We start from the raw sequence: 23,108 nt of genomic DNA, 5'->3' as shown, positions 1-23,108 counted from the left end.
GGAAATTATGTTTTTTTTGCCGAAACCATCTGCTGAGGTGCACGCGAATGCTGGAGTCTCCTCGATCGTCGGAATGGGCCAACAAAAAAAAAACAGTAAATTCAAAGCAAAATTGCAAATTGATCTCGATGGCCAATTACGATCTCCCTGCGGAGCATTACGTCCGTCTACATATTACCCAATTATTCGGACGTATGCAAATTGAAAGTGGCCTCGGGGAGCACGCGCAATTATTGGCCTACGTTTAACTGAAACCGCCGTAATAAAACATACACAATTTATTTCAATTTTTCGCTTTCGGTCAGTTTGACCAGCTCCTCGCTCTTATTCCAAATACGGGACCTAAAATCCCATATCTGGGCAAGAGGCGGTTGCATCACGCTCATGCAGTCGGCGAAAACCTTCCCCGACACCTGGTTTAGATCGTTCTCCAGAGCGCAGTAGAGTACAGTTTGCGAACCCTCGTAGACGTTTTTACCGTAAAGGACAATCTTTAGGTAGAGGAGTTTGTTGATGATGAAGTTGAGCGGTGAGTTGTTCGGCATGTTCAGGATAGGGTCGTTGGAGGAGAAAACCAGTCCGGGAATTGCAGAGTTTACCATTACACCTCCTTCCTGCAGTTTCTCCGAGAAGACGTTGGCCGCCATCATCGCACATAACTTGCTGTTGCTGTACTCCTTCCATGCGTACATGCTATCAAGAGTGGTGTTTAAAGGAATGTTTAGCATATCGGCCTTCTTCAAGTTGTTTGTGAATGATAGTATCGAGGAAACAAAGACGATACGACTCATTGGCGTTCTTATAATGAGATCTGCAAGCAAATTGCATCAAAGACTCTATGAACAAGTTTCTTTTTTTAAATATTCTATCTAACCTGCCAGAAGATGTGTAAGCAGAAACGGTCCTAAATGGTTTACTTGCATCACCTTTAACTGACCGTCTTCGGTGAGCTTATTTCGTATGCCGCTAATTCCTGCGTTGTTTATAAGGAGGTCGAGCCGCTTCTCTGTTTTGATGATCTCTTTAGCGAATTCACGCACCGATTTGAAGCTGGCCAAATTGATGTGTTTGTAGATGACTTCCGGATTTCCGGTTCTTTCGATGAGCGCCTCTCTAGACACGGCGCGATCCGCCTTATCAGCGATGATTACTTTGCAGCCTCTGGAAGCAAGGTCTGCTGCCGTCTCGTAGCCAATGCCTGAGCTGCCTCCGGTCACAATAGCCGTTTTGCCCACCATGCATTTGTTGCTCCTGCATTGTCCAGCCGTCACCTTTGCGAACACCTTCAGCAGACCGAATGCAACGGCCACATCCAGCAGAAATTTCATTTATATTATATCATCGAACTACGTCAATTATTGACATTAAAAGTAATTAACCCCAAAATCTATCATTTTTTTAACTCGTTACCTTTTTGTCTTCATATCTACTCATTCCTACCATCATTAATAAGATGTGTGGTTATTAATTTTGTATCATCATTACTATTTGATATTCTATAACTTTATTCATACTTTGCATATTTACATACATATACAATTAATATGCATATTTTTTTTCATTAAATTATAGAGAAAATATTGTGAAATTTTGGTGTGTATGATCAATAAAGTTATTATAAATGAAGATTTTATCCGAGTTAAATACAACAGACAATTTGTAAGTGAAATAGAAGTGATATTTCCGTGAAGGGTTGGCTAAATGGAAGTTTTAATATTAATTGAAGCAAAAAGTGTAAGCAGCCAGCCGTTCGAGGAACTCATTTAGCTGAGGATTTCCATTCAGCTCCGGGACGGTAATGACAATAATAATAAGAGGAAAATCCGAATCCCGTGAAATAACGAGCAAACAACTGATGGGAACCCTTTAGCCCCATGCCCCAAAGACAACCGCGGCGAAGCCACCCCGTCGTATTAATTAGAAAAGTTTTCCGAGTAATCAGTCACCTTTTGTGCTCGTAGATTTTCCGAAAACGCGGACCGAATGTACAAGCAAAAAAAAAGAAAGCAGCACAAGATGAAGATGGAGAAGAATGAAAGAAAAAGTACAAAGTGAGTACGCGCATTTTAATCCCGCGGAAATCTAACAAGTGGAAATAATGAATGCAAATAACGCTCATTCATATTATCCATCCATTCTTCGGGGCTACGTTCTATCCCCGCACCATCCAACAAAAAAGGTTTTCTTTCATTCCGTCCGCGTTTACGGTCTTGTTATTTTTTTTCTTCTTCTCTCCTTTTGGGCCGTTTCTTTCTTTTTTGCCCTCGTAGACGCACATTCCGAGCTTTCTCTCTAATTTGAAGGGGTGCGAGGGCGGCCAAGTTTTAATTAAGTGGTAATGAAAAAAGTTCTGCGCTCCTCGGGAAAACGTTACAATGTTGGGCGCGCATCGACCCACCCCCGGCACCAACGGCGGTTTTCATATTGGATTTAATTAATATTCCCGCGTATTTAGCCGATACGCCGCCTGTTTATTAACCGCACACCAGGAATGTTTCAACTTTTGCTTTTCCGTCCATACATTCGGTTCTCCTCGTTTTTATTTTCTCTGTGGAAATCCAATTACTAACCGTCGGAATAGCACGTCAGTGTTCGAAATTGATTTGGAAGTTCACTGAGAACATTGAAATCTGAAGCTACAGACCGACCGTCTAGTGAAGATAAGGATGATCTATCCATAACTTTACATTTAGAATTATTTTTTTTACTGATATGCATGAACATATACAGACTTTGATCATAAATAAGGGATGAATGAGGAGAGGAGAGCAACAGAGAAGGGGTCCCGATCAATTTGTCCGGGCGATCCGGCGACAATTTGAAGGGTCCCCGGGACGTAATGGCTTTAACAGCGTTCGAAACGAAACCCCAATTTGCATTTACAATAATGTTATTGCTGCCATTTGCATACGCGCGCTCTCTCTGCCGCTTATTTACGGCGCACCCCTCGAAAGAAGGTCGCTATTTCATTCAAATATTCACTTCGGTCGTCACGTGCACTCCGCAGATTTATTGCTCTTTAATTTACTTGATTTTCTCTTCCTCCCCGATTTTGACAAGCATCTCGCTCTGCTCCCAGACTTTGTCGCATAGCTCCTTATTCCTCAACGGTCGAGGTCTTATCGGAAACTTGTAGCAGTTAGCGTAGATGGCGAGAGGTTTTCCGTGTAGTTCTTTGCTAACGGCGCAATGAATGGTAGTCTGTGACCTCTCCCACTCGTCCTTGAATCAATATTGCATCAATCAGACGATAAACTAAATATCGAATACTTTCCCGAAAAGGATGATGATCTTGTAGATGAACCGCATAAACGTGTTGATACTGCTCGAAGCCAGCGACTTGTTGATCAGGATCTTGGAAATACCAGGGAAGACACAGAAACATGTGACACCTTCAAGCTTTTCGGAGAAGATTTGTGCTCCCATCAGCATGCACAACTTACTGTTACCATACTCGTAGATGTTCGACATTAGATGATTCTTGTGAGGTATTGCTGCATTCAAGTTCTCTGCATTTCTCAATTTATGAATAAGCGATAATAGAGAGCTCACAAAGACCACGCGGCTCCCCGGTGTTTTCTTCAACAGATCTGCACGGAATTGAATAAATTTAAGAAAAGCGTTTGGTAATTACCGCTCAGGAGATAAGTCATCAGGAAAGGTCCAAAGTGGTTGACCTGCATTAGCTTCAGCAGACCATCCTCGGTGTACAAATTTGAAAATCCACCGGTTTCTCCCATCAGAATTAAAATGTCAAGCCTCTTCTGTGTATACACAATGTTTTTTGCGAATGCCCTGACGGATTTCAAAGAGGCCAAGTCCACATGGGTGATTTCCACAAGGTTGTTAGTAGTCTCGTCGATTATCCTATCACGAATCTTCGTGTCGTCTATAATATCCCCAATGATTACTTTGCAGCCTCTTGCAGCTAAGTTCATCACTGTCTTTAACCCATGCCCTTAAAATTGAATGAATTAATAATAAGTGTATTCATAGGTGGATTAGTTACTTTTGAAAAAAAAGGAAAATTATTCAATATACCTGTTGCGCCTCCAATTACTAAGGCCGTCTTGCCTTGCAGACATGTCTTACTTGTGCATACACTTTTTATCAATATCGTTCCAGCTTTAAAAAGGCCTAAAGCAATTACAGTTTTCAAAAAAATACCCATCTCCTTGTCAAATCATTAAACTGACACCGAACATATAAACCAACTTAAAAACCAAAAATACCCTATTATATTCTAATAAATCAACTATCATAAACAGCCTCATGTATTCGTTCAAATGATGTTTCTCCATTTACCACCGAGGAGGAAACAGATAAAACAACGTTTTCCTTTTTGCAAAAGCTTAAGGCCGATAACGTCTAAGCTACTAAATCACTCGATAATATTGACGTTAAGAAACATGCGAAGGAATAACGTTGGGTTCAAAAGTAGTAATTCTTAGTTCGAATAAAAGTTCCAACTTGACCAATTCCACGAACTTCATACATACACTTCTGAAATCTCGACGTTCTTAGACTTATAGATGAAATAAAATAAACCTTGCAGTTCATTTTCTTCCCTGCAATACAAAATTCCCCATCAATATTACCAAATGTGACTGCATCAAAACCAAGTAAATATATTTTAAATATCTATTATTATTACTGTTATAACTGAGTTGTCCAAATATACTTAAGAAAGTTCTTTACATCAGTTTTGTGAAGGCTTATTATTTGTATTTCAGTTAATAATGCAACTCTTAATAATAAATATATTACGTGTGCATTTTTTTCTTATATGTCTACACAAAATTTGAAAATATATATATTTTAGACAGTTCTTGTTCTCAATAATTTGTATGTTATTAATTTTATTTATTTGTTTTTTTAAATGAACTAGTATAAATTTGTAACTCTTAAAACATTTTATGTATAAGATATGTGTAATTTGATGAAATTAATTTAAACTATTATGAAGATGTTGGACTTTATAAACGAATAATTGTTAATTATAAAAATATAGGTTATCCAAGTATTTAATTAATAGCTCTGCATATAAATTAGTATCTTCATAATTAACCATAATTTTTTATTAATGAATGTTAATAATATCATATCGATTACATTTCATACTTCCATTTTTACATATATTTATTATATAAAATTACGGTTTTCTTATATAATAAATGTGATTATATAAACGAGAAAAGGCTTTGCATAAATAAATCGAAGCGAAGTCTCTCATACATATGAATTTACAAATATATAATTTCCATTCGAAAACATGCAAATATATACTGAATTAAGGTTTTATATAATCCTTATAATTCATTGACTCTAAAATACATAAATAGTATTGAATCAATGTAAATTAAGATTTGATTATTGATTCATCAATCGTCAACTTAAATATAAAGTAGTAAACAATAAATTCTAAACCTATTGATGTATAATTGATAATAAAGGATCGATGGTTTCTCTGTAAATCACCTGGCAATGCAGATCTAAGTTAAGGAGAAGGAAATAAATGTATATCTGTCGTGGCTTACCCTCTCCATGTTTCTAATCCGTAAGGCAAACGGGTTCCTAAGAATGTCGCATGCGACTATAAACGTTGTCAAAGAACGAGCCAGTAACTCGTCGAGATAGCTTCGACATGGAAACAATCATAGTGGTCTTACTTGTAGTAGTTGTTATACCAATCGTCCTTAAGATATATACTAAATTGATCATGGGAAAATGTCGATCCGAGGTAAGTCTTATCGGAAAGACGGCTCTGATTACAGGCGGAAATTCAGGTATGTGATTGTGCTGGACTTCGATGAAGCTGTGAACAGTTTGACTTTAAGGATTGGGCTTCGAAACTGCGGTAGATTTTGCTACAAGAGGTTGTAGAGTTATTATTGCTGACATCTCTGATTCTGAGGAGAAGACCAGGGAGATAATCGCGAGGACGAATAACCCGTACGTGACCTGGATGCAGGTAGATCTATCAGATTTTCAGTCGGTGAGGACCTTTGCTACGAGATTCATCGAGAATGAGAGCAGATTGGATCTGCTGATCAACAATGCAGGTACTTCGTGTTACACTAACGAGTACACAGCTTCCGGCGCTCTGAAATTGATGGCGATCAATCATTACGGACATTTCCTGCTCACGCATCTGCTGATCGGTAAATATGATGATCCATGTCCGAAATTGTTTCTGAGCGATGTTTAAGATTTGCTTCGCAAGACGGAGAACAGCCGAGTGGTATTTACCAGTTCCATCATCGCGTTCATAAATTGCCTAAAGAGTGGTAACATCAACGACCCGCCGAAGGTTTGGGCTGGTATGCTGTTCAGCTACTTGCAATACGGAAACACAAAGCTCTGCAACTTGATCACGTCGAATATGCTTTCTGAGATGGGCATCTTCTCCAACGCCATACATCCGGGCTGCGTCAAGACGAATATCCACCAGGTGACGTTCAAATTCTTGAAGGAGATGTCCGTGTTGCATATTCTCAGTGTTTTTTTTGGCAGAATTTGTATTTTCATGTTCGGCAAGGTATCATCACATCAGATCATCCAATATGGAGTTTTGCTCTAATTACTCTAATTGCAGACGGCGCATGAAGGCGCGCAAAATATATTGTACGCAGCATTGGAAACTAAACACTCTGGTCAGTTTATATCCGACTGCAAACCCTACAGACAGCCAAGATCTGCCCGCGATGATGACCTTTGTAGAGATGTGTGGGAGGAAAGCGAACGTCTGGCCGGGCTAGAACCAAACGAAAGGATCTTACCCATCAACAAATTAAACATTCCATGATTTCATTCAGCACACGGTAAATAAGCACATGGTAAAAATCCTTTAGCCACCATTAATATAACAATTAACCGATACAGGTATTCCATGGAAATAATACATTTTCTTATAATTACATTAAAAAAAATGGTGTAAAATTATACCATTATGCTAATTGCAATGGTGATACTTTTAACCTACTTACTTTTTAATTACATTGCACGCAGTCTAATTTGTATATTTAATGCGTAATTAGTATTTATTTTTAAGAATACACCAATAGTTCCTGTCATTCGTTAAATTTCCAAAAAAAAATATATTATAAAATTTATAGCTTAACGAGTTTAATTCGTTCAAAATTTTCTGGATTTTTACTCGTATAATGAAACATATTAAAAAATAAGTTTTAAAATGTTATGCAAAACGTCGCTCGTTAAGCGAGTCATTTTTATTACAATTTATTTTGCTACTAAAGCGAAATACTCGTTATTCGAGGTGGTTAAGCGAGGTTCCAATGTACAATGAAAGTAATTCCACACAAAAATATATTTTTCTTTGCAATTTTTTTTACCAAAAAAAAAATTTGTACTATCTTGATATTCATTAAGTATTTTTTAGTTTTTATATAATTAATTAATCAAATTTAATGCCAAATAAATATACATTCTTGAAGATCTTAAAAAATAATAATTATTATATAGATTATTTACTTAATAAAATAAATCTATCTGTGTTGAAAAATGCTAAATTTAATTCATAATTTAAAGGTGATAAATTAATAAAATGATATTACTCAATAAATGAAAAAAATGTATTTTTTTTTCTTATTATATAATATAATAATTAATGTTCCACTGTATATTAACTTTTTTAAATGAAACAATGTTTGTTTGAACAATAAAACGATTTACATATAAAGTTTAACAATGTCGTTGTTAAATGCGCTGCAGCATTTTAGTTAACGCTCGTTATGCGACGATTAAATTGCAGCGATTATTATTTTAATTTCTTTATTTTCCGCATTTCAAAGAACTGTATTAATTCCTTCTGTACACGCTACATTTGTGTATTAAAAAATTGTTTGTTACTTTTGTAAATGAATCAATCAAATGCTCATAAAAAATTCAAATTGAAACATTGCGATTCAATTGCTTTGCAGTTAATTATTTTTTGATTAAATTATTAAAACAAAATATTATATTATTTTCTTAATTGATTAATACTCGTATTTGATTAAATTAAACGAACAAAATATTCATTATTACATTTATTTTAATGTGTGTTGCTTATATTTGTTGTTGTCTATAGTTTTTTTTATTTAATTATTTAGCTTTTGAGTTTAAATTTACTGAATAACTTAAATACAGCAAATCCTCGCATATTCGCATATGCATATATAGTCCTGTTTAATTGATCAAAATCAAAATAAACACTTAAATCTTTGCACTCAATATTATTTTTGTGAATGCTACTTTTTTTTTCCTATATACAGTCAAGTCTCTTTTTGTGCGATTTATTTTTATGAAGTTTAAAATCCGTTCTCGAACAGTACGGGGTATAGCGAATCCGATAATTGTAAATGTTGTTCACTTGGCCTGTGTTAGCTTAGAATTTGACTTGTTTGTAAAATCTCGGATGTCGAATAAAATTCGTTTCTAAAGACTCATTTTATACTTAAAAATAGAATGTCAATTCTACAAACAAAATATAAAACTAATACAATCAGTTAAGAAAGAACAGACGAAAATTTAATTTAGGTATTGAAGAGTTGATGACATGAGTGTAAGATGGGGAGTATCTGATGCTATATTGCCATACATCTCGTGCCAATTTGCCTGAGAACATCGAAGTCTTAAAGATCTTAGTATGTATTTCCGTGTTGATTTGTTATTTTAACTAACATAAACGTTGCATAATTATGTAAAATTTATTATGATGGATTTGCTTTTAATATATTGACAATTAATTTTATCCATTAAGATTTCGAATCTTGAAAATATTCACAAATACTATCTTCTTCATTGAAGTCTCGCTATATAATTTAGGATATAGATGTATAGGAAGCCTCAATTAAACTGCAACCAAGTTAAAACTACTATATCTTTCGAATCGCTTGTGTCTATATTTTGACTAATCATAGCTGATTTTATTGTTTACAAGCGTGCGAAAGCATTTGCATCTCAGTTTCTTGAAAAAAAAAAATATTGGAAGGTGCTCTGAAGTCGTGGGCCACCAATGGACGTTTTAAGAAGATTTTGCACCATCACACAAAGCACGCTAAGAGACAACGTTCCACACTTCATTTACATTGCACGGTGACCAGATGCAAATCCGCTCGACTTAAGGCCAATGTCAGCACTAAAAAATACCACAGTGTTGATGTGCTCAAGAAAGCCCTTCTTTGGGAATGGAGGAAGATTCAGCAGGTTCACATTCGAGCAGCGTGCGACTTGCTTGTCGACCAACTCAGAGAAAAATTTAATTGTTTTCCAACATTTTTTGCTTTTGATTCATAAAATCCGGTTTAAAATAATAAAATACAACGTTCTGAAAAGTTGAATTTCAATTGGACCACCATGTATATAGCAATATACTTGCTTTATCTATTTTCAATATCCATTAATATCACATAATTAATATAATGTGATGTAACTTAACAAAGTCCACTGATTGTATGGAGATTTTTTTTTATATGCCTACTAATAATATATAAATCTAATCATTTTGAGTCTTATCATTGATATGATAAAGTAAAGGTTAAAATACAAACACTCAGTCACAACCAATGTTAGTAGTAAAACGGTGTTCGTAAATCATGTGCTGCTTAATGACTATAGCGTTTTATTTGATCCTGGCCGGGATCATCCTGAAGGCTTACACCAAACTCTCAATGGGTTGGTGCAGAGCTAACGTGTGCCTGGTCGGAAAAACTGCTTTGGTAACTGGAGGAAATTCTGGTGAATCCATCAACATTTCTCAATTAAAAATTATATAACATTGTGACCCTTAACCAGGCATCGGATACGAAACCGCCCTACACTTGGCATCCAGAGGATGCAGAGTCATAATAGCCGATGTCGCTGATTCTGAAGCTAGCAAGAAGCGAATTTCTGAAGAAACTGGTAACTGTAACATCGTCTGCAAAAAGTTCGATCTTAGTAGTCTGAAGTCCATCCGCGAGTTTGCCGAAGACATTACCAAGAGCGAATCTAGGTTGGACATCCTGATCAATAACGCTGGAGCCGCCGGTTTCGTAGATACCTACACCGACGATGGAATGTTGAAGGGCATGCAAATTAATCATTTCGGTTCATTCCTGTTGACTCATCTCTTAGTTGGTAAAGAGCTTTTAACTAGCATTGCACAGGCGATGAAGAAAATTTTATTCTTGTAGATATCTTAAAGAAAACGCCTAAGAGTCGCGTGATATTCGTCAGCTCTTTGATGTCGTTCCTGAACCAACTGGAGACTGTTGAAGACATCAACAGACCACCAAAGGTGGAAGACAAGAACAGGCATACCTTGATCGAGTACAACAACAGCAAACTTTGTAATATAATCTCGGCCAGAGGATTCTCTAGGAGACTCTTGAAGCACGATATCACCGTGAACGTTGTGCATCCTGGTGCCGTCTGCACGGCTATCTTTAGCATGGCTCGCGGCCGTATGGGAGGATCCAGCTGGACATCACGTATCGGTCACATGGTATCCGACAGTTCAATTTGGATGTTCGGAAAAGTAAGCATTACCAAATAATTTCAGCAAAGTATTGCTAAAACATAATTGTATTTAAGACTGCCGTGGAAGGTGCTCAGACCACGTTGCATTGCGCAATCGACAAATCCGTGAACGGCGTGTCCGGTCAATTCTTCTCCGACTGCAAAATTTACTGGAAGGTCCCAGCAAAAGCAGCAGATGAATCTTTCTGCGATGCCGTTTGGGCAGAGAGCGAGAAGCTTGTCAAATTGACAGCAGAGGAGAAACTGCAATGATAAGATGTATTATTATACAATAAATTATTATTTTTACATAATTATTTAAAACGGAAACCTGATTGATAGATGGCAAAAAATCTAACTCATGTTTTTAAAACTACAATTAGCCATCTCAGTTTATAAGTAATTATTTTCAAAACATTTAAATAATTTAATAGTGTAACACGACGGGTGAGATCGTGCACATACAATCAAAAATCTTGAACTTCCGACTGGGCGTGAGTGGGAATGTTCTGAGCGCCATTTCCTTTTGCCGAGTGGAACAACTCCTTTTCTTTCTGCACACAACCGTCTTTGCACACAGTTGGCATTCGACTCCTCTAAGGCAACGGTCCCCAACCTTTTTGACCCCAAGGACCACTAAACTCAAAATATTGAATATCGCGGACCACTAAACCCAAAATTTGTAATCCCACTACAAGGAATTCTTTTAGTATATACATTGGACCATTTATAAAAACGCAACTTAATAATGCGAAAATTGCAAAAAAATGGAGTCGGAATGTAATAAAAACATAAATAACCTCCCGTCCATGGAAAGTCGCACAAACCTGAGAGAAATACGCCACAGTAAATAAAATGAAAAAAAAAATGTTCTTTGGGCGGCCCGGTACCATTTGATCCGCGGACCAGTACCGGGGGTTGGAAACCACTGCTCTAAGTGATATTGTTCGGAGGAGCGTAGATCTTACCTTCTACCAACTTTACAAAGTTACAATAGTATTAACTCTTTTTAACAGTTTTTAACTGTCAGAAACAAAACCGTTATATAGTAACGTATTTTACCCATTTCTGTTCATTCCTTTTAACTTACCTATTAGTTGGTAAAATGCATTCATATGCAATTTCATTAGCAAAATTAATTCTCCAGATCTGTTAAAGAAAACGCCAAATTTCTTTATTCTTAAGTAAAAACTTGATTGATTTTATATGTTTTTATGTCTGAACAATCAATGAAAGCAATCAATTAATCAATCTGATAAATAAAATAATTTTATTAATTTGACGAATATCATAATGATATGAATAATTAACAATCATAAATTGAATTATATCGACAATAATAATTATAATTAATTGATTGATTTCAACAAATTTAATAAATTTCGGTATATTGTTCCATTTTAATTAATTAATGAATACTATTATGTTTGTCAGGGAGACCAACACGGTATTATTATACTTGGAGAGGATAGAAAGACTTATACCCATTATCCGTTTGCAGCGATTTATTATTTTCGTTCCAACCTTTTTTTAGAATATGTGGAATTTGTAAAGTCTTAGCTAAAATTTAATCTTATATTATATAAAAAAAAAAGATAATAAATCTACATTTATAATTTACCAAATGACTTCCTATTTAGAATGAAGAGATGGTAAATATGTTATTTGAATATATACAAGTAGTACTATCGTTTATTATCATATTAAGTAGAAAAAATATTAGACATTTTAGTACTGGCTAATTTCAAATACTGATAAAACTATAAAAAAAAAATGTATCAATTATTCTCATATATTTATTTATGTATTAAAGCATATTTGAGCAGAATTTCTTTTTTTGAATCTTGTTTCTTTTTAAATATGATAAATATAAGATTCTATGGAATAAAAAGAGTTGAAAAAAAACTGAATCTGTTAAAAAAATATTTGACGAATAAAATGAATATAATTTTTAGTTTTAAATTTCTTGACTTATATTTTAAGGCAGCGGTTTCCAACCTTTATGCTACTACGTCTCCCCGAAACTGGCGCCTTCCTTACCTTTTATTGTTTTAATAGATTAAATAATATAGACACGTTTTATTTATTTCAAGATATTATGGTATAAAAATTAATTTATTAAAACATTTTGGCGCCTCTCCTGGCAACAGTCCGCGCCTCTCCTGGCAATAGTCTGCGCCTCCCCGGTTGGAAACCGCTGTTTTAAGGAGCATTTAGTAAAAATAATAAAAAAAGTACAATAATCAAGAAAAAATTCAGTGTTCTTTTCCAGTCTAATCAGTTTTTAATTGAGATTCTATTAAAACAAATTATAGTTAATTTTTCTTTCATTGAAATTTTGGTAAAAGGAATAATACGTTGTTTAATTTGTTGTTGTTTTTTTTTTCAAAAGCAAATTATAAAACATGATCATTCTTCAATAATGACTCAGTAGTGCAACGGTGTTCAGTAAGTGCAAATCATGAGTTGTTTAATAACAATAGCGTTTATACTCTTCGCCGGAATTGTCCTAAAGATTTACACAATACTCTCAATGGGATGGTGCAGAGCTAAAGTGTGTCTGGTCGGAAAAACAGCTTTGGTAACAGGCGGTAATTCTGGTAAATCCATCAATATATTTATATATAAATATGATATAGTACAGTGATCTTTGATCAGGTATTGGATACGAAACCGCCTTGCATTTGGCATCCAGAGGATGCAGGCTAATAATAGCCGATGTCGTTGATTCTGAATCCAGTAGAAAGCAAATTGTTGAAGAAACTGGTAATGACAATATCATCTACAAATGGATAGACTTGGGCAGTTTGGAGTCAACTCGAAAATTTGCTGAAGATATAATCAAGACTGAACCCAGATTGGATATATTGATCAACAATGCAGGTGTTGCTGGTTTTCCAGAAATCTATATGCATATTAACCATTTCGGTTCATTCCTTTTAACTCATCTATTAGTTGGTAACACGCGTTTGTGTGCAATTTCGTAAGCATCAAACGAAAATTAATTCTTCCAGATCTCCTAAAGAAAACACCAAGAAGTCGCGTTGTATTTGTCAGCTCAATTTTGGCTTTTCTGCACCAACTGAAGACAGTCGAAGACATCACTAAACCAGCCAGGTTTTATTGCAAAAGCATTAACCCTTTGTTGCAGTATAACAACAGCAAGTTATGTAATATCATCGCAGCAAGAGGTTTCGCTAAAAGACTTTCGAAACACGGTATCACAGTGAACGCCGTACATCCAGGTTTAGTCAGCACGGCCATTTTCAGATCCGCTGGAAAACGTCTGTTCGATTTGGTTTTTAAGATTTTCCGCTTTGTTAGTGATACAACCATCTGGTTTGTTGGAAAAGTAAGGAAATTATATTGTTCCAAATAAATAAAACATACTTAAATGTTTTGTATTTAAGAGTGCCGAGGAGGGCGCTCAAACATCGTTGCATTGTGCCATCGATAAATCCGTTGAAGAAATATCCGGGCAATTTTTCTCAGATTGCAAAGTCTTTAAAGTCCCGCCAAAAGCTACAGATCAGGCTTTCTCCGAAGCCGTTTGGACTGAGTGCGAGAAGTTAGTAAAATTGTCCCAAGAGGAGAAAATACAATAATGACAATATCTGCTAGTTTGATTTTTAATAATAGGCTTTGTTTTTGCTGGTCTATATGTATGTTATTAACTTTTAATTAGTAAGAAGAATATATTGAATCATATAAACAAATTTTATTCTAATAATAATAATTTATGTACAAAACTAAGTTTGACTCGGTCATAATTTTACTAAACAAATTGGTGATGATTATATAAGAAATTTTAATGATTACGTTTGCTAATTTGACGAAGATTAACACTCCAAAAGCACTTATGAACAATTCTAGTCTTGTGTGCTCACATAAATTGACAAAGACATTACAGATGCTGAGATTAGCCAGCACCTTAATTCACTTGTAATTGAGCATAGATTTTGAAAAAATATAATCTCGAGAGCGTTCTCTTGTTCTACAAAAACAATAATTTCCCGGCAGTAGAGAATACACCACCGCCACCAGTTCTAATACCTATATTAAACAAACTGATGTATTTCCTAGAAAATTGTAAAGTTATAATTTTATATTTACAGCGGGTTAATTTATAACCAGATAATCTATATTCCGATGGGCAAATCAACACCTTACTTAAATAATGTTTATTTAGTCCAACTTTTAGTATATATAATCATATTTTGCAAATAAGAACTCTCTTAGTCAGGGTGCCGAGAGACAAAGATAGTCTCAGTTGGTAGATCGATAAAGTACAGAATTCCTAAATATTAACTTAAGAGGAGCATGGAAACCTTAGTAGACAGTTCATAAAATTTATACTTGTATAGTTGATTATTGACTTTAATATTTATAAAGATAATCCACGAAGTCCAGAGATTTTAATTCCAGAACGATAGAAGAACACATAACATAATTTGAACAAATCAAATATTGCTTGTTGCATACAATGATTACATTAATTTCACGTGTCAACAATATTTTTATAACCAGTTATATTCCAATCCAGTTCAATTTTTTTTTATTCTGGGTCACCTTTATTTCAATTTATTCAATATTATAGCTATTAAACAAGAATATTTAATTATTTTGTTATCTATTTATATAAGATTGGTATAAAATGTACGCATTCTGCTATAACGTGACTCAGCAGTGAAACTGTGATTAATAAGTGTTAATGTTGAGTTTCTTAATAGCCTTAGCGTATTGTATGGTCTTGGCTGGAATCGTCTTAAAGATCTACAAAAAACTGTTAATTCTTCTTTAATTCTTTAATTTTTAATTGTTTTGTAAATTCTCGGGCATCTTCGTGTTGATTTGAGCATTTTACTAATTTGTTTCGGAAGCTCTTCATGTATGCATCTAAAACATTGAATCACTCTTGGTATACAATTATTTGTATAATTTATAAAAAAAAACTCTGAACATCTCCAGAAAATAATTTTAATCTAATGAAATAAATTGAGTTCCTAACTTTGAATTTTTGAATAAGGAAATTGTCATGAATATACCACAATAAATTACACCTTAATTGATCTTTAATAATAGGCTTTGTTTTTGCGGAGTTATGTGTACGTTATTAACTCTCAATTAGTAAGAGGAAAAATAAATTAGATTATATGAACAAATCAAAATTTTATTGTTTTATACCATAATTACATTAATTTTGATTTTGTTATGTGTCAATATTTTAACTATTTTCATTGTGCTATTTTAATAACTTCACAAATCAAAGTTCCCTTTTAGTATAAAATTAAAAACATTAATTTGTGATGGTTAAACAACAAAGTTAAATTATTTGTATTATGTGCAGTTTTTTATAAAGTGATAGAGTAGCGAAAAAGTGTTCAATAAGTGTATATCATGAATTTTCTAATAACAATAGCTGTTGGCCGGAATTGGTCTAAAGATATATTCAAAACTTCCAATGGGATGGTGCAGAGCAAAAGTGTGTCTAGTCAGAAAGACCGCTTTGGTAACGGGTGGTAATTCTGGTAAAACCCTCAATATTTTTTAATTAAAAATGATATATTTATATTCTAAACTTTTCTATTTCAATTTATAGTTTTAATTATTTTGTAAATTCTCGGGCATCTTCGTGTTGTTTTGAGCATTTTACCATTTTGTTTTGGATGTTTTTCATATATGCATCTAAAACATTGAATACTCTAGGTATAAAATTATTTGTGGATGGTGATGAATGAATGAGATGATGAGAATTTATGAAAAACAGTTAAAAAACTCTAAACATCTCCAGAAAATAATTTTAATAACAGCTTAATTGATTTTTAATAATAGGCTTTATTTTTGCGAAGTTATGTGTACGTTATTAACTCTTAATTAGTAAAAAGAAAAATAAATTATTTTATATGAACAAATAAAACTTTGATTATTTTATACAATAATTACATTAATTTGGATTTTGTTATGTATCAACAATTTTTAACTATTTTTGTTGTGTTATTTTAATAATCAAAGTTCGCTTCACAAATCAAGGTTCGCTTCTGGTATAAATTTAATAACATTAATTGTTGAACAACATTGATTAAACAACAAAGTTCAATTATTTGCATTATTTGCAATTTTCTATAAAGTGACTCAGTAGCGAAAAGGTGTTCAGTAAGTGTATATCATGAATTTTCTAATAACAATAGCGATTTATGTGCTGTTAACCGTTATTGCTCTAAAGATTATTCAAAACTGTCAATGGGATGGTGCAGAGCAAAAGTGTGTCTAGTCGGAAAAACCGCTTTGGTAACAGGCGGTAATTCTGGTAATTTCCTCAATATTTTTTTAATTCAAAATGATATAGTGTAGTAATCGTTAATCAGGAATTGGATACCAAACCGCATTGCATTTGGCATCCCGAGGATGCAGAGTGATAATAGCCGACATCGTTGATTCTGAATCCAGTAGAAAGCAAATTGTTGAAGAAACTGGTAACGATAATATCATATACAAATGGTTAGATTTGGGCAGTTTGCAGTCAACTCGAAAATTTGCCAAAGATATTATAAAGACTGAACCTAGATTAGATATCCTGATCAACAATGCAGGTGTTGCTGGTTTTGCTGAAATCTGCAGCGACGATGGAATATTGATGGATATGCACATTAACCATTTCGGTTCATTCCTTTTAACACACCTATTAGTTGGTAATGAGCATTCATGTGCAATCTTATTAGCAAGAAACAAAAATGTATTTTTCCAGATCTCTTAAAGCAAACGCCAAAGAGTCGCGTAGTATTTGTCAGCTCAAATATGGCCTTCTTGCACCAACTGAAGACAGCGGAAGACATCAATAGACCATCCAAGTTCAACAACAAGGATTTTAAGACTATTATCAATTACAGCAACAGTAAGTTATGTAATATAATCTCTGCAAGTGGTTTCGCAAAAAGACTCACGAAGTTTGGTATTACCGTGAACGCCGTACATCCAGGCTCAGTCTGCACTGAAATTTACAATTCCTCTAGAAACCGTCTTGGGGATTGCACATGGATTTTCAAGATTTTCCACTTAGTATGCAACATAATCACCTGGTGCTTTGGAAAAGTAAATAACTTCAAATATTGCACAATTAAAGAACATATTATTTACATGTTTTGTATTTAAGAATGCAGAGGAGGGCGCTCAGACATCTTTGCATTGCGCCATCGACAAATCCGTTGAAGGAATATCCGGGAAATTTTTCTTCGATTGCAAAGTGTTTAAAATCCCGCCAAAAGCAGCAGACGGGGATTTCTCAGAAGCCGTTTGGGCTGAGAGCGAAAAGATAGTAAAATTATCACAGGAGGAGAAAATACAATAATCGTATTAAATATTTTTTTAGTGATATTACCTGCTAGTTTTATTTTTAATAACATGTTTTTTTTTGCTGGTCTATAAGTATGTTATTAATTATTAATTAGTAAGAAAAATATATTGAATCATATAAAGAAATCAAAATTTGCTTGTTACATACAGTAACTTCATTACTTTCGAATCTGTCGTGAGTCAATATTTATAACCAATAATAATATTTATTGCAATTTTTTTTGTAACCTGCCAATTTTTGGCAAAGAGTAGAATATGTTTAGGCAAAATAAAATAGGCGGTGAGCGGAGAATGATCTCCCATCGGAAACCTTCCAAATACATATAAATTAACTAAATAATAATTTGACAAATGCAACTTAAATAAAAATTAATTTTCTCTATACTTTATGTAACATCTTTAAAAAATATAATCTAGGCTCTTGTTTTTCAATTTGCTATTTTCAATTTTTTTTATGTGATAAGTGGAGTTGTGACTTCCTAAAGAGCTTATGGTTGTTACATCAATAATTAATATAAATTCCCATTTTATTTTTAATATTTTTTTCACATCTCACTTTGAACTAATCTGTAAATTATAATTAAAAAATATAATTATGTATAATTATACTGCTTTAAATTTGATCAGTATTTGAATAGTATTTGGTCTACCTTTTTGTAATTAAGACTATACTTTGTAAAATAAAACTGTTAGTCGAAGGTTGGTGGATCGAAGAAAAATATAATTCCTAATTATTTATTTAAGAGGTGAATGTAGATTTTAGTTGACTTTTCTATAAAAACATTCATAAAAATTTGTTTATTGCATACATTTATTACATCATTGTATTGTTTTTTCTTCTTTAATAACGTTAATGTCAAATGAATAGTAAGTTGAATAATATTTACAAATCAAAACTCGATAAATGTATATATGATACTAAATATAGTAGGGATTGTGCAACAATATTTATGCGTTGTCTACTTTGATAAGATATATATATAACATGTGCATTTTGCTATAAGATTACTCAGTAGTGAAACTTTGTTCAATAAGTGTAAATTGTGAGTTGTTTAATAACGTCTTAAAGATCTACACAAAACTGTCAATGGTATGGTGAAGAACCAAAGTATGTCTAGTCGAGAAAACCGATTTGGTAAAGGTCGGAAATTCTAGTAAATCCCTCAATATTTTTAGAATTAAATATGATATTGTGTATTGATCGTTAATCAGGAATCGAATCCCAAAATGCATTACATTTGGCAACTAGAGCATGCAGGGTCATAATAGCTGACGTCATTGATTATGTTTTAAGTAGAAAGTATATTGTTTAATAAACTGGTAACGATAATATCTTTCTTGATTGAATATCCTGATCAAAGATGCAAGTTGCTGGTTTTTCAGAAATCTATAGGGACGATGAAATATTGATGAATATGCATATTAACCATTTCATTTCTTTTAACTCACCTTTACCAACTAATGTAAACAGCATTTATATGCAATCTCATAAACAACAAACCATATTCTTCCAGATCTTTTGAAGAAAACGCCAATAAAAATTGAATCAAAATACATTTCAATCAATCAGATAAATAAAATAATTTTATCAACTTGACCATATCATAATTATATGAATAATTATTTATCATAAAATAAATTGTAGCCGTAATAATATTATTAATAAAAATAATTAAGTAATAAAAATGAATGGATTGATTCATTTCAACTAATTTAATAAATTTCGGTATATTATTTCCAAATATATTCATTATAATGATTGATTTTTTAATTAATTGATTAATACTATTATGTTTGTCAGGGAGACCAACGCGGTATTATTATACTTGGAGAGGATAGAAAGACTTATACCCATTATCCGTTTGTAACGATTTATTATTTTCGTTCCAACTTTTTTTCAATATGTGGAATTTGTAAAGTCTTAGCTAAAATTCAATCTTATATTATCCAAAAATAGATAATAAATCTACATTTATCATTTACCAAATGCGTTCCTATTTAGATGAAACTAATAGTAAATTCTTTAAATGTTAAAATGAAGACAATAATTATTTTAAATATATAAGTTATATGAATATATACAAGTAGTACTACCATATATTATCATGTTAAGTAGAAACAATATTAGATAATTTAGTAATGACTAATTTCAAGTACAAATAAAACAATATAAAAATGTATGAATGATTTTTAGTTTTTAATTTCTTTACTTATATTTTAAGAAGTATTTAGTAAAAATAATAAAAAAAAGTACAATAATCAAGAAAACATTCAGTGTTTGTTTCTAGTCTAACCAGTTTTTAATTGAGATTCTATTAAAACAAATTAAAGTTTATTTTTCTTTTATTTAATTTATGGTAATATAAATAATAAGATGAATGATTTTTTATTAACCAAACTTTACATTTAAGTAATACGTTGTTTGTTTTTTTTTCACAAGGAAATTAAAACACATGAGCATACTTCAATAATGACTCAGTAGTGCAACGGTGTTCAGTAAGTGCAAATCATGAGTTGTTTAATAACAATAGCGTTTTATATTCTCTTGGCCGGAATTGTCCTAAAGATATACGCAATACTCTCAATTGGATGGTGCAGAGCTAAAGTGTGTCTGGTCGGAAAAACAGCTTTGGTAACAGGTGGTAATTCTGTAAATATTCACTTGGTCCTTTGAAGGAATATCCGGGAATTTTTTCTTGGATTGCAAAGTCTTTAAACTCCCGCCAAAAGCAGCCGACGATGATTTCTCAGAAGCCGTTTGGACTGAGAGCGAGAAGATATTAAAATTGTCCCAAGAGGAGAAAATACAATAATCATATGAAATATTTTTGTAGTGATATTATTTGCAACTTTATCATAAGTAATGTTAATAATTCTTGGTAACATTTAACTGTATGATTCACTTTGTTGAATATTTTATTTTTCATTTTAATTTATAAACTTTTCTAATTCAATTTACACTCCACGTAATATATTCCATGATACTTTGCTGTAATCTATTCTAGAGCATCAATAAAGTCAATAAAGATGACGACATCTAATGGGCTCTAATAATCTCAAAAGATAATACTGCTATTGGTAATTTGTTTGATAGTTATTATTTAAGAAAGTTTCCTTGGCTTTGGTAATTTTTCAGTTGTCATCGCGTCATTGTCTAATGTTTTGGTTTTATATTGCGATTCTTGAGTTTGGAGTAGCAGATCAGGCCATGATGACTCGGTTCAAGGTTTTGTCAATTTCGTCCGCGGTCAAGTTCGTGGTACGAGATTGGCATAGACTGAATAGTGTCGCTGTGAACGGAGCTAGTGTGCAGGTAAATTTCTCGATATTGCTTGTTTTACTTTTAATTGTTTTATAAATTGAAATGAGAAATAAATGATATGAACAAATTAACATGAACAATAATTACAATAATTACATTGATTTTAATGTTGTTATGAGTCAATATTTTATAATTTATTTCGTTGTGCTATTTTAATAATAACTTTTATGAACCAAACTTTATAAACCAAAGTTCACTTCTTGTATGAATTTAATAAGATTAATTAATTTAATCATTTTTGATAAGAAATATATAATATAAATAAATCATTTTTGATAATTCCATTATCTTTTTGATATGAAAGATAATAAATATTTATATTCCGCTATAATATGACGCAGTAATGAGCCTATGCTCAGTAAGAGTAATCATGAGTTGTTTAATATCAATAGCGTTTTATGTGCTCTTGGCAGGAATTGTTCTAAAGATCTACGCAAAACTGTCAATGGGATGGTGCAAAGCTAAAGTGTGTCTGGTCGGAAAAACAGCTTTGGTAACAGGCGGTAATTCTGGTAAATCCATCAATATTTTTATATATAAATATGATTTAGTATAGTTATTTTTGAACAGGTATTGGATACGAAACCGCCCTGCATTTGGCGTCTAGAGGATGCAGGGTGATAATAGCCGATGTCGTTGATTCTGAATCCAGTAGAAAGCAAATTGTTGAAGAAACTGGTAATGACAATATCATCTACAAATGGATAGACTTGGGCAGTTTGCAGTCAACTCGAAAATTTGCCGAAGATATAATCAAGACTGAACCCAGATTGGATATCCTGATCAACAACGCAGGTGTTGCTGGTTTTTCTGAAATCTGCAGCGACGATGGAATATTGATGGATATGCATATTAACCATTTCGGTTCATTCCTTTTAACACACCTATTAGTTGGTATATAGAGTTGATAAAGAAACTCATAAGCAATAAATGAAAATTATATCTTCTAGATATCTTAAAGAAAACACCAAAAAGTCGCATTGTATTTGTCAGCTCAATTGGGGCATTCCTGCACCAGGTAAATACAGTAGAAGACATCAATAGACCAGCCAGGTTTTCTCATAAAACCTTTAAATCTTTATTGCAATATAATAACAGCAAGTTATGTAATATAATCTCAGCGAGGGGTTTCGCCAAAAGACTTTCGAAACACAGTATCACAGTGAACGCCGCATATCCAGGCATAGTTTGTACGCCTATCTTTACTTCCTTTCGAAATCGCATTGGAGAAAGCACATGGGTTTTCAAAATGATCAAAATATTCACTTGGTCCTTTGGGAAAGTGAGCTACTTACACCATCTATAGAAATTAGTATTTATATGTATTGTATTCAAGAGTGCCGAGGAAGGCGCTCAGACAACGTTGCATTGCGCCATCGATAAATCCGTTGAAGGAATATCCGGGAATTTTTTCTTGGATTGCAAAGTCTTTAAACTCCCGCCAAAAGTAGCCGACGATGATTTCTCAGAAGCCGTTTGGACAGAGAGCGAGAAGATAGTAAAATTGTCCCAAGAGGAGAAAATACAATAATCATATTAAATATTTTTGTAGTGATATTATTTGCAACTTTATCATAAGTAATGTTAATGATTCTTGGTAACATTAAATTGTATGATTCACTTTGTTGAATATTTTATTATTCATTTTAAATTATAAACTTTTCTAATTCAATTTACACTCCACGTAATCTATTTCATGATACTTTGCTGTAATCTATTCTAGAGCATCAATAAAGTCAATAAAGATGATGACATCCAATTGGCTCTGTTAAGCTCAAAAGATAATACTGCTATTGGTAACTTGTTTGATAGGAATTATTTAAGAAAGTTTCCTTGGCTTTGGTAATTTTTCAGTTGTCATCGCGTCATTGTATAATATTTTAGTTATATATTGCGATTCTTGAGTTTGTAGTAGCAGATCACCTGATGACTCGGA

At 33.0% G+C, this 23,108-nt stretch overlaps 7 protein-coding genes across 8 annotated transcripts; 5 read left to right on the top strand and 2 right to left on the bottom strand.

Annotated features, from left to right (window-relative positions):
* Positions 1-278: 278 nt before the first annotated feature.
* LOC108563999 (retinol dehydrogenase 13-like) lies at positions 279-1,328 on the bottom strand. The gene is made up of 2 exons (XM_017922868.1): positions 875-1,328; positions 279-811 (listed from the first exon to the last, which is right to left on the bottom strand). The coding sequence occupies exons 1-2, from the start codon at positions 1,326-1,328 to the stop codon at positions 279-281; spliced, it is 987 nt and encodes a 328-aa protein (XP_017778357.1).
* A 1,696-nt stretch (positions 1,329-3,024) lies between these two features.
* LOC108563998 (retinol dehydrogenase 12-like) lies at positions 3,025-4,085 on the bottom strand. Its single transcript, XM_017922867.1, has 4 exons — positions 4,061-4,085; positions 3,635-3,958; positions 3,271-3,590; positions 3,025-3,222 (listed from the first exon to the last, which is right to left on the bottom strand). The coding sequence occupies exons 1-4, from the start codon at positions 4,083-4,085 to the stop codon at positions 3,025-3,027; spliced, it is 867 nt and encodes a 288-aa protein (XP_017778356.1).
* Positions 4,086-5,714: 1,629 nt separating this feature from the next.
* Positions 5,715-6,805, top strand: LOC108563997 (retinol dehydrogenase 11-like). Its single transcript, XM_017922866.1, has 4 exons — positions 5,715-5,786; positions 5,838-6,161; positions 6,210-6,538; positions 6,596-6,805. Exons 1-4 carry the CDS (start codon positions 5,720-5,722, stop codon positions 6,803-6,805), a joined length of 930 nt encoding a protein of 309 aa, XP_017778355.1. The 5' UTR covers positions 5,715-5,719.
* Positions 6,806-9,569: 2,764 nt separating this feature from the next.
* On the top strand, positions 9,570-10,814 carry LOC108564000 (retinol dehydrogenase 12-like). Its single transcript, XM_017922869.1, has 4 exons — positions 9,570-9,738; positions 9,796-10,119; positions 10,176-10,519; positions 10,576-10,814. Exons 1-4 carry the CDS (start codon positions 9,597-9,599, stop codon positions 10,771-10,773), a joined length of 1,008 nt encoding a protein of 335 aa, XP_017778358.1. The 5' UTR covers positions 9,570-9,596; the 3' UTR covers positions 10,774-10,814.
* A 2,092-nt stretch (positions 10,815-12,906) lies between these two features.
* LOC108564002 (retinol dehydrogenase 12-like) lies at positions 12,907-14,135 on the top strand. The gene is made up of 4 exons (XM_017922872.1): positions 12,907-13,100; positions 13,159-13,458; positions 13,515-13,852; positions 13,911-14,135. The coding sequence occupies exons 1-4, from the start codon at positions 12,962-12,964 to the stop codon at positions 14,103-14,105; spliced, it is 972 nt and encodes a 323-aa protein (XP_017778361.1). The 5' UTR covers positions 12,907-12,961; the 3' UTR covers positions 14,106-14,135.
* A 2,519-nt stretch (positions 14,136-16,654) lies between these two features.
* LOC108564003 (retinol dehydrogenase 14-like) lies at positions 16,655-17,895 on the top strand. Its single transcript, XM_017922873.1, has 4 exons — positions 16,655-16,807; positions 16,866-17,189; positions 17,246-17,589; positions 17,651-17,895. The coding sequence occupies exons 1-4, from the start codon at positions 16,741-16,743 to the stop codon at positions 17,843-17,845; spliced, it is 930 nt and encodes a 309-aa protein (XP_017778362.1). The 5' UTR covers positions 16,655-16,740; the 3' UTR covers positions 17,846-17,895.
* A 2,378-nt stretch (positions 17,896-20,273) lies between these two features.
* On the top strand, positions 20,274-22,802 carry LOC108564001 (retinol dehydrogenase 14-like). 2 transcript variants are annotated; one of them, XM_017922871.1, is made up of 5 exons: positions 20,274-21,163; positions 21,586-21,684; positions 21,743-22,066; positions 22,123-22,454; positions 22,509-22,802. In XM_017922871.1, the coding sequence occupies exons 2-5, from the start codon at positions 21,618-21,620 to the stop codon at positions 22,701-22,703; spliced, it is 918 nt and encodes a 305-aa protein (XP_017778360.1). In that variant the 5' UTR covers positions 20,274-21,163; positions 21,586-21,617; the 3' UTR covers positions 22,704-22,802. The 2 variants fall into 2 exon arrangements, with proteins under 2 accessions (XP_017778360.1, XP_017778359.1); XM_017922870.1 differs by lacking the exon at positions 20,274-21,163 and having other exon boundaries at positions 21,531-21,684.
* Positions 22,803-23,108: the final 306 nt, after the last annotated feature.

Source organism: Nicrophorus vespilloides, unplaced genomic scaffold (genome assembly GCF_001412225.1).
Source record: "Nicrophorus vespilloides isolate i.1.1-1 unplaced genomic scaffold, Nicve_v1.0, whole genome shotgun sequence".
Classification (NCBI taxonomy): domain Eukaryota; kingdom Metazoa; phylum Arthropoda; class Insecta; order Coleoptera; family Silphidae; genus Nicrophorus; species Nicrophorus vespilloides.
The sequence above is the reverse complement of the archived record's forward strand: the minus strand, read 5'-3'. Positions and strand labels throughout refer to the sequence as shown.